Source organism: Prunus mume, linkage group LG1 (assembly GCF_029339155.1).
Source record: "Prunus mume cultivar Tortuosa linkage group LG1, ASM2933915v1, whole genome shotgun sequence".
In the NCBI taxonomy this organism is placed as follows: Eukaryota; Viridiplantae; Streptophyta; class Magnoliopsida; order Rosales; family Rosaceae; genus Prunus; species Prunus mume.
In genome coordinates, this window is record NC_142698.1 from 26,769,876 (window position 1) to 26,781,029 (window position 11,154).

The 11,154-nt window shown below is 36.8% G+C and overlaps 2 protein-coding genes across 2 annotated transcripts; both read right to left on the reverse strand.

Moving 5' to 3' along the window:
- Positions 1-1,834: 1,834 nt before the first annotated feature.
- Positions 1,835-3,526, reverse strand: LOC103324529 (small ribosomal subunit protein uS12). Its single transcript, XM_008226603.3, has 4 exons — positions 3,391-3,526; positions 2,467-2,622; positions 2,232-2,358; positions 1,835-2,121 (listed from the first exon to the last, which is right to left on the reverse strand). The coding sequence occupies exons 1-4, from the start codon at positions 3,393-3,395 to the stop codon at positions 1,981-1,983; spliced, it is 429 nt and encodes a 142-aa protein (XP_008224825.1). The 5' UTR covers positions 3,396-3,526; the 3' UTR covers positions 1,835-1,980.
- A 924-nt stretch (positions 3,527-4,450) lies between these two features.
- On the reverse strand, positions 4,451-10,275 carry RIP5 (ROP interactive partner 5). Its single transcript, XM_089047632.1, is given in 7 exon segments — positions 4,451-4,754; positions 4,853-5,342; positions 5,344-6,171; positions 6,173-6,550; positions 7,282-7,489; positions 8,801-8,908; positions 10,068-10,275. Coding segments are annotated over 5 exon segments (1,908 nt in total). The 5' UTR covers positions 8,821-8,908; positions 10,068-10,275; the 3' UTR covers positions 4,451-4,754; positions 4,853-4,868.
- Between the last annotated feature and the right edge of the window lie 879 nt (positions 10,276-11,154).

The following is an 11,154-nucleotide window of genomic DNA, read 5'->3' on the forward strand; positions in this document are numbered from 1 at the left end:
TAATTATATGATATCAGGCTCTCCTCCAGCTGTTATATTAATTGGTACGGCATGGTATTAGTCAAGATAACGAAATCTCCTGGTACTACCAAATAAATAAAATCACCTAAATATCCTTGCTTTTCTAAAGTGAAAATCTTCTCCCCCCAACAAAATTTAAATTTTATACCAATTTTCAACTCAAATGGTATGGATCATTTTAGTCACGCTTCAAAAGAGATGTTTTTAGTTTTTTCAGAAGTTTTCATCATAGCGATATTTCTCTTCTCAATGGTAGAAGTGGTCACATGTTCAGAGTTTTCAACAAAAGTTTTAACTGTTGCTCATCAAAACAATAATATATATATATATATTTAAAAATTCCAAAAACTAAGAACTATAGCTGTTAAGATAAACGTTGCCTTGGTGACCATCCCTGTTAAGAGTTGCATTGTAAGTAGCATCTCATGCATACCTATATGAAATGGTAGTTTAGATTGTAGGGTAAATGGCATTGATGATCAGGTTCAATGCTGTTTTATGTTATTAGATGTACTAATTTTGATATAAAACAATTAAGCCAGGGTAGTTGATTTTTACATTAGTATTTAATATAAATGTGTATATATATAGTCCTAATGTGTGCATTAATTATATATTTTAATAAGCTTGTATACATGCAGACATGGACTTAGTTAAGTTGATTAGAACGGATGTGCTTCATACTACGCACCGAGTTCCAATCCCTTGTATAAAAAATAAAAAAATTTAAGCTTGTATATATGTTGGTCTACCTCGACTCCATAACTGGGCTGTTTGGATCGGGTTCACATAAGAGGCTTCAGAGCCGAAGAGAGGGGCCTTTTATAGGCAAAAGAAATGGGGCTTCCACTTGTAAGCTTCCATATCAGGCTTGGGCTTGGCCCAAGTTGGGCTAACTATAGAAACAGAGCAGATTGTGAATAGGATAGAGAAAACAAAGGAGGTGAGTGAGTGCTGTGCCAAATACATAAGGTACAAGAATTCTATAGTGAGGGGGTTATACATGATCCATTACTAGTGGAGTGGAAAGAACAAGAGCTTGACCAATGAATAGAACCACCCGCCTTGTTAAACCCATGTCCATATTATCATGACTGCTAAACCAGTTAGTAGAGTGTGTATTTAGTTAGTCAACAAGGAGGTTAAACAACATATTAGGATAAGCTTCCACTGTCAGCATGGTTATGCAACATCACCGTAAACAACTTGTATGCGAGTAAGGGAGTTGTTATTGACACTCTAGAAAAGTCATTCTTGTGCGTTTATACATGAGATGACGCTTTTAAAGTGCCAATAACAGCGAGTAATACTTTTCAAATAAGAAACCATCTCATGTTGAGAGTCACTCGTTCCTCATGAGCATTTGTCAGTTGGGCATAGAAGAAATTGCTTGGGATTTGAAATTTGTTAATAGATTTGCAGGCAAGGTTGAAGGTATCGATATGGTATTGGTAAAATGGACCATAATCTTGAGAGAAAATTACATACTTGTTTAGAGAATTCAAGCGATGAGAAAGCTCTAAAAGCTAAACACTTTATGAGGTAGAAGAAGCACCAGTATATAAACCAGCGAAGGGGCTCGTTCCGCAGTGACATAACAAACCAAAATTTTGATACTAGATCATGCAGGCAGAAACTTCACGTCCCTAAACATTGCAAACTACTAAAAGATTTGATACTGCACCTACATAGAAGCTGGGCCAAAAACCACTGCACACAGTCGACGCATAAACAAGCATTGACAGATGAAAAGGCCAAGTAAAAAATGAGCACGGGAGTGATCGAGAAAACATAAGCAGAGAAAAGGAACATATTTAGCCACAAAATTTCCATTAAAACATAAGCATCTGATTATAGAAAGAGGAAGAGAACAACTGACAATGGAGGCATAAAATGCTGACAAAATCTCTAAATCAAAACGTTTAAGTAGCACAACAGATCAAACATTTTATAGGAAATTCAAGATCTTGGCTTCTCCTTCTTTTCCTTGAAGAGGGCCAAAAGTGACACGCCTGAGACCTTCACAACCTTGAACCTAACTCCGGGAATATCACCAACAGCATGTCCCTTACGACCAAATCCAGCAATGAGAACCTCATCCTGCATGTGGCCACAATAATCAGTACAAACAAAACCAATCAACTAAAAGACTTAATTTTTTCAAATATGAATGCCAAGGGCTAGCAGCATTTATTCTCTACTATACTCACATTCTCTTCAATGTAGTTCAAGCAACCATCATTTGGCACAAAGGCAGCAATCTTCTTTCCATTTTTAATAAGCTGAACTCGAGCACACTTTCTAATGGCAGAGTTAGGCTGCTTCGCTTCAATACCACTGCACAATACAACACCAAAAAAATGTAAGAACTATTGTCTAAGAATTCGGACCTCAAAGGATTGGTTGAAAGAGTGAGGGATAAGGGATCAAGCTGAATTTCCATACATTTTCTCAAGAACAATGCCTTTTGCGTGGGATGATCCAGCAAATGGTTTCTTCCACTCATTTCCAAGATGAGATTTCTTGTAAGACTTGTCAGCCCACCTTTGCCTTCTGCGGTGGTCCTTCAGCTTGCGAGCTGCTCCCATACCACGTGTCTTCCTGCGAAAAGTTGCTACACATGTTAAGTCAATTATTTCTAGAAGGATTTAAAATCTGTACTGACATTGATTGGTTTTAAAAAACTTGTATCACCAACACAGCTAATAAAATAGTCACTTCACATGACAAGTATGGAGTCTGATTTTTTTCATTGCATCAAATAACTAAGACAAGAAGATAAACAAGGTAAAAACCCAGCTAATCAATATAAAATTTCCCCAAACTATTCCAGTTTTGTGCTTATTTTTGTTCAGTCAAGTTTAGTCAGATGGTATTTAACAAAAACGCCTTCTAGAACTTAGGTTCAGCTTATTTCAATTGTATTTTGGTTACAGAACCAACTCAACATAAGGGTAGAAATATTTTCTTCTTATGTCAAGAAAACATTTCCCGGAAAAATGGTCACAAAACGAAACCTTTTCGTTTCAAACAAACATCATAAAAAATTTCCAACTGGAGAAACTTAAGCAATCGAAACCATAATGAAACGAGTCAAATGCATTGATTCAATTTCTTTCTGAAAAAAAACAAACCGGTCACAAAACTAACATATTCACTCGGTTCTTAGATCCAAAAACGTGTGCAATAATTTGCAGAAAATAATATATTATTTCAGTCCTAAGCTTCATTATAAACTATTTGATTCAACTAATATTGCTGAGATTTTGAGTAGATTCTATTCAATGAATTCTATCGAGAAACTAGTTTCAGAGAAAACAAACAGAAAGTGAAAGCTGAATTGAATGGATGTAGGAACGGGAAGCTTACCCCATGGTGACCGACGAAGAGACTCGACGATTAGCAGAAAGAGCTTCGGAGCCGCAAAAAGAAGAAGAGCTCTAGGTCACCAACAGCAATGAGAAACCCTAGGGGCTTATCACTCTCACTTAAATATAGGTCTTCGTTTTGGGCTTAGATATAAAACAAATAATGGGCCTCAGCTGCCTCAAATGAAAGGCCCACTAAACCTCAATTTACACATAGGCCAAGTCCAATCCATTTATTTTCTTTTTACATATAAGCGATTTTGAGAAAATGGAACCGAAACTACGATCTCGGGTAGATGGGTAAATGAAAAAAGGCTTGCCCCGGATCCAGATTAATTACAGAAATTTTGAGTCAAATTTTGGTGCCAAAGTGAGTTACTCTTGCTTGACACTAACTTGTTGGCGCGGAAAATGATACGACCTACTAATACAATTAATTATTGTATTTGTTGGTACCCTTTGTATAATGAGAAGTTTCCAAACATTTTTCAAATTTTTTTTTTCAGTTATTGCAACTTGCCAGTAATTGATGTTGATCTATAAAATGTTGTATAAACTCCAATCCACGAGTCGCTAGTTTCCTTCTATTGTGATAGCTAAAACTTGTTATCATAGAAAGAATGTTGGGAGCCTGGAGATATGTGATAATTTTCTTCTCCATAAGAAAAAAAAAAAGACAAGAACAAATTTGAAAAGACATGACACAATACGAAGTTTCTCTTTGATAAAAAAAACAAAAAAACAAAAGCAAAAAAAACAGCAACAACAACAAAGTCCCCGCTCGCTTGGTTTATTTAAAATAAAAATAAAAAGAATCATCAAATTAAGAAGAGCTAATGAGATTTTATGAAATGACCTTCCATAAAAATAAAAATTATGAAATGAGGTACACTTAATTTGGGTAGGAAATTTCAGCTTCTCTTGGGTTGAAGCCTCATTAGTGGTAAGAACGCACAATAACACTTTAAATAAAGCAGAAAGAAAGGAATTTGGCACATCATCACTTTAATCAACTCAGATAATAATAATGAGGAAATTTCCAATCAACAATAACAAAGGAATTAAGCAAACAGCTCAATAAGGAGGGGAAGCAGCCAACCCAGATATTTTAATAAGTAAATAATGTCTCCCATAACAGTAAAATTTGTCCTTAACTAATACATACATATATACCTTCCATAACTCATGGCAGCAAAGCTCAATTTTTTCATATAGCAGAAAATTCATAAATATAAACTCTCTTCTGGGTAAAAGGGAATGAACCAAAATAATCTATGCATTGCTGCCACTACACTAGTAATAGAAGCTTAGTAGATTGCCAACTTTAAACCAACTGCATTAGCTCTTCCCCAAAAACCATAACATCTGTCGGAAGAAAAATAAAAATGTAGTTAGATTATAAGTAATTGCAAGATGAAAAAACCATAAAGTTGATGGATGCAAGCAAAACTAAAAGTATCAACCTGTCCAGTGGCGTTTCTATTTCTGTGGCTTCTTCCAAAAGACTCCAATCTTCTTTAGCATGTTCCCATTTTTCTTCTTCAGTAAATCATCATCCATATCTTCAGAGTATGGTGAGCCAAACTTCCCAGTAACATGATTAAAGCTGCTGTCCAAAGATGCAGTTCTGTCCATGAGCTTGCCATTATTTCCAGCTGAAAGCATGGCTGCAGCTGCCTCAGCAGCCTTCCTCCACTGGTCAGACTGCACTTTTAGCCTTCTCAGTTCTGCCTCCATTTCTGCATTGGCTGCTTGAGCTGCCTCCAGCTGTTCAGCCACCCTTGCTACCCTCTTGTTGCTCTTATCTGCCTCCTCCATCACAATCCCAAGCTTCGTGAGAGCCTCTCGCTCCGCGCACCTTGCTGCCTCTACTTCAGCCACTACCTCATTGTTTACTTTACTCTTGTTCATTTGGATTTTGTTGATTTCCAATCTCAGCATGTCATTCTCTTCAGGATATACTCTGTAGTTCTGTTTCCTTATCCATTAAATGAGCCTTCAAATCTGCAACATGCCCCTTCAGTTCTTTCAATTCCTTTTCCAGTTCATACTCTCTCTGGCATGACAGGCTCTTCTCAAGTTTGGAATTCAGCCCCTCATTTTCCTCTGAAATGCATTGTAATTCAGTTTCCTTATCCATCAGGTGTGCCTTCAACTCTTCAATTTCAGCTTTGGTTTTCTTCAGTTCTGCCTCCAGTTCCCCCTCTCTCTGACTAGATGTAAATTTTATCTGCTCCACCAGTTCATTAGCACTTCTTAGCTGCACTGTGCTCTGAGTTTGTTCTCCATGGTATTTGGTCTCAGCAGTTTCAAGAGTAGATCTTAGCCATTTTACTTCAGACTTCAAGGTATGAAGCTCTGCCTCAGTCTGGTTTGATTCCAGAGTCTCTCGCTTTTCTCCAAATTCCTGCTGAAGGTCATGGTCAACAGTCTGATTTTGCGAAACATTGCCGCTTGCAATAATTAGGTCAGCCTTGAGTTTGCTAACAAGTTCTTCTAGTAAATTTATATGCGCCTTTGACTGATCTAACTCTGAAGCAATGGAGTTGTAAGCTTCTGTTGATTTCATGCCATCTAACCTGAGTGCCTCCACTGTTGTTCTTGCAGATTCCAACTGCAGTAGGGTTTCACCAACCAGTGCTTGTGCATGAGCTTCTGATTCCTTACTGTCCTTTAATTGGTTCTTCATGTTCTCCAAAAGAGAAAGCGTTTCTGCCAAGTTTCCTTTCAAGCTTTGGAGCTTGGCATTTGCTGATTCTGCATGCTTTGTCTGCTCAGCCTCAGGATGCAGCTAGCGATTCAAGCTGCACCTTAAGACTCTCAATCTCACCAATGGCAGATGCCAAGGCAGTTGAGTCAACTGAGTGCTGCTTCCGCACAGCCTCAAGCTCGACCTGCCATGCTCGATCTTTTTCTTGTGATATCTTGTGAAGCTTGATAACACGAGCTTCCTCAGAAAGAGAAAGCTCCGGAAGCTGCAGCTGGGATTCTTCGAGCTTTGAAGACAAGGACAGTAATTGCTTCTTGGACTCCTCAGCATCTTGCTGAGCTTTTTCCTTGCATGATTCAGAAGATTGCAACTGGTCCTTTGCCTTTTTCAGATCTTCTTGGAGCTGAGAAATCTGAGATTCCAATTCAGATATTCTACGAGAGCCCTTCTTCTGGGTCAAAAATATAGATGAATTTTTAGAACCTTTTCTACATCACATAACAAGTATACAATGTATGCAATACAAACATTTTTACTAGCAAATCTCACAGCTGTGACACATGAGGAAAAGGTACCCAAGTAAGGATGGCATTTGAGCAAAGACAAGATGAAGAAAGACCTTTTATAACATAATGAAGAACTGAGCTAACAAAAACCATGAATATGTTTTAATTGTAAAGGAAGAATAACAGAAGAAACATATTAAATGTTACATGTACTGTAATGGGCCTGCATTTATAGATTAGGCAGAACAGGGTTTTCTCTTCAGAAATGAGAAGCTTCTCTGCCGCCTCTACATCCAAAATGTTCCTTCTATATCATCATAATTTATGTTGGCGTATGACACTAAAAATTAATAAAGAAGAAACAAATGCCTCCAGCTTCAATATTTTTAAACAGAAAGGAAAAAAGTTAAAGAAAAATATGATGCCTAAAAATATGTTGCCATTTCTCACAAAGTTATAAGAAAGAGAAAAAAATCCAACCACAAAGCAAACTCATATAATTATGTCTATTCAAAATCCAAACAGGTTCTCTTGCAACTAAAGCATTTATGAAGCTTCTAGCACATATAAAGTATAAAACCCCGGGTTTAGACTATCCTTACAGTACACTCTTGTGGTTATACAGCATTCTATATATTGTGAAACAGAAAGATCCATGGAATCCGTTCAAAAGTACCTCAGGCAATGGACTTCTTGGTGATCTCCGCTCATTCACTTTTGGGCTTTTGTCTTTAGATATTCTTCTAGCTTGACTTGAAGTAGATGCAGAATCAGTCTCCAATGCAGTTGGCCTGAGTTGGCGAGCAACTCGAGGGGAGACCCTTTGAGGTGGAGAGACCCTTTGAGGTGGAGAGACCCTTTGAGGCACTTCAGAGGAGCCACTCCTGATAGAAAATTAATAAATGAATCAAATGAAGATCAGGTCAACTATCACAAGGTTCTGGGAATTCAAAATAGTAACTCTCAGAACGATGAACTTGTGCTTTATTTCATGAAAAACACAGGTTATGTACATTGAAAGATTTCATCCTAGAATACTGACATTTGACTTATATCCTACAGTGTCTGGTGGATAAATGGACTAGCCCATTGTGCAAACCTTGGCAACATATTTAGAACTTAGGAGCAAGTCTCTACCAAAATATCTGATGGAGGATAAAATAATAAAATGAGTAAAGTTGATACAATATTAAAGGGATGCCATATTTACTGGAAAGAAACAACTTTCCCAGTATGGAACGTTTTGGGGGGCACTGTTTGCTGATTTACAGTATAACTAAGATCCATATTCCATGCAACTAATATAATTCCACTTGATACGAACAGTTTGGTTGCTTAAAACAATTTACCAAGATTTACAATATTCATATCATAAAACAATTTTATCCAGTTTTTATCCACTCTCAAACAAATGAACCTAAATTTTTTTCGAACTTTCGAGAATCATAATTGTTGCAAGTCCACAATTCCAATCAGCTGCAGTAATGGAAAGATCCCACACAAACATAAGTAGTATACGCACTAACACAAAGAAAACCACCAAGAAAAAATGACCTCCCACATTTCAAACCATATAATCAAGCATTGTAAATAATGATGCCCAACCAATAAGTCCTCAATCTAATGTGCTTGTGAGATTATGCAACTAAAGTCACTTAATTGGTTCATGGGGCCCGTTACGTTCCTTTGATAGCTGCCAAGAGGCCCCAGCTTAACCTCAAAGGCAGAGGAGACGACAAGTTGCTAAATCTTTATTTTGATGCTGATATGATAGATAGATATTGCTACCAAGGCGCTTACCACAAAACCAGTCCACTACTATCAACAGTCGAAGCGCCACAAATAGATTGGTAAACGGAAATGGAATACATGATACAAGTATGATGTTCCACAGAAATAGGACAAACTCGAAACCAGATGTAAAGAGTTGAGTTTATAAAAATTAAAGGAGAGGCTCCTCGCAATAAAGAAATATAAATGCATACAAAAGAGCTAACAACAACGTCAATTTCTCGCAGCATCAGTGGGCACTTCTGGAAATGTATCCTTCACCATTATTAGTTTCATTAGATTATACAGCAATAATGAAAAGTATACAGCATTACCTGTTGCCTCAAAAAACAAAACAACCCCTCATACGAACAAGCTCCTCGGAGGAGAAGATACCAATCATAAAAGAGAGCAAGTGAAGTTACCTTGCTTTTGGGGTCTGCATATTCAACTGCCCTTTTCTAGGAACAAAGGTGAGAATGAGATTGAACTAATTTAAGCTTCACTACTTGAGTGCCTGCGACCCACAAGACCTGAAACAGTTGAGATAAAATCACAAGGGTATCCAATGTTTTAATGTAAAAGAAATAAATGGGTTTCATGAAGGACATGTGCTTCTTATCATCACAAAGGAAGCCATTATGGCAAAGATGTGCCAAACATAAATTCAACGTTCCAAACCAAAAGATAAAAAATAGTATCTCAACAAACCAATTTAATGCTTGATACCACAGCCCCACAGGGTCTAACCATGATCAAGACCCATCATTGTAATCATAGCTAGGCGACCAAATTACAGAAATACCCCTTATCCTAACAAGGAACATAGTCAGCTAATTTCGCTCCCAAACGAGGGCAGTTTCGTATTAGGGAGGAAAAGTTCCCTCCACTAGTTCTGCCGTGAAATGAGGGCACTAGTTTAAAAATGGAAGAACACAAAATGGTTTTCTCAAAACTGCTCAAAGCTTTTTGGTAATGTATTATGTGAGTTGAAACCCCCCACTAATTCTTGATTTTCGAAGAAAATACTATTTTCTCGGAAGGGTATCATTATTTTCCCTAGAAACAAACAAACAGAAACAGATCTGGAGACAGCATAAACCCAAAAGAGATAAAATAAAATAAACCATGGAATCAGAATCTGCAGAATAAAGCAGGTAATGTAGCTGAAGAAATTGAATCAATGGCCTCTTTGGAAGAGGGAAAGGGAAAGTAGATTGTATGGAACAACTTTTTGAGATTCGAGTTTGCTTTTCAAAGTCTGCAAAAACAAAAAGCCTGCAAATGCTGAAGCTCTTCAGCCAGAAAAGAAGAGCTGCATTGTATTGTATCACTTACCAGAGGAGCTTCTTTTTATATACTCAGATTTCAGCCAAAAAGAAGTTCAAAAGAAACATCATTACCCTTGAGACTACAAAAAAAAGTTTTGAAAAAACTGTAAAACGGAACTAACCCTGTTTGGTTGCCAAGAAAATGTAGGAAAAGAAAAGAAAAAGAAAACCCATTGGGACATCAGAAGCAAAATGCTTGAAAATGCATGGTAATGGGATAGTGCTGTTCTGTTTCCTCTGTATCCCACATTTTCGCAGCAGACAACCAAGAGCAGAATATTTGGGAAAGTTCACAGAAAATTACAAAATAAAAACAAAAAACAAAAAAATGGAGACATAAAGAGAAATGGGTCAACCTTACTTGGAGAGCTTGTGGGAGATAATGTAAGTATATTGTAAATGCAAGAAGCAGAGTATGGGGACTGTCGTTCTTCTAAGTTTTGTTGTTGCAGTTTTCGAGGCGCTCTCTGCAGTCTCTATATATGAGAAAGGCTTTGCTTTGTTTGTTCAGGCTTCAGACTTTTGGAGAGTGGAGGGGTGGACTGTTGGAGGTGGAGCGGAGAGGCATGTACGCAGAAAAAACAGGGGAGGACTATTTGTCGTATATTGAGAAAGGATCATAAAACTGAATTTAATTCGACTTTTACGTCCGAATTGGATATTATTATTATTATTATCCGTCTCCTCACCTCACCTCAGTTTTTTTTCAAATTTCAATGACAAGCCGAGAAATTGAAGAAAAAAAGAGAGCAGGTGAAGGAAAAATATAAAACATATATAGAATTAAAAACTATTTTTTTCGAATTTTTTAGCTCGACTTTATGCAATTTTACAAATTTACAAATTTTCATATTTGATTTGGGTTTGTTTTGGACTGCTTCTTTAGCAAGCATTTCTGCTCATAAGTTTTTCTAATAAAAGTGCTTTTATTATAAAGATGTTGAAATTTTCTGAAAAAATCGAAATGCTTCCTTAAAAAATACTTAGGAGAGCTTCCTGAAGAAGCATATCTTCTCATAAAGACTTCTATAAAAGACTTCTAAACTTTTTATCAAAAGTTGTCAGAAGCATTTTTGATTGTATGCGTTTTTTGTTGTATTCTTATTTTTGGGCTCTAATTGTATTTAGGGTGGGCCACTGGACTATGTGTGTTGTTTTATTTTGAGATTTTTTTTGTTATTGTGTTGACCTGGGTGTGCGAACTTTGTTCTAGACTTGGTTTGAGTTTCGATATTCTTTTCTAGTTGTGTTATGGTTCTATTGTGCCATTGGTTTATGCTTTATACACTTACCTATTTTGCGTTTTAATGAAATAAGATATGAATTCGAAAAGAAAAAAAAAAAAGCACTCCCAAACAGAAAAGTGGGGCTACATACTGCATTTTGCAAAGAAATATTTTCTAAATCAAGTGTGGAAATTGGGTACCATGTGAAAAAAGAATTGAATT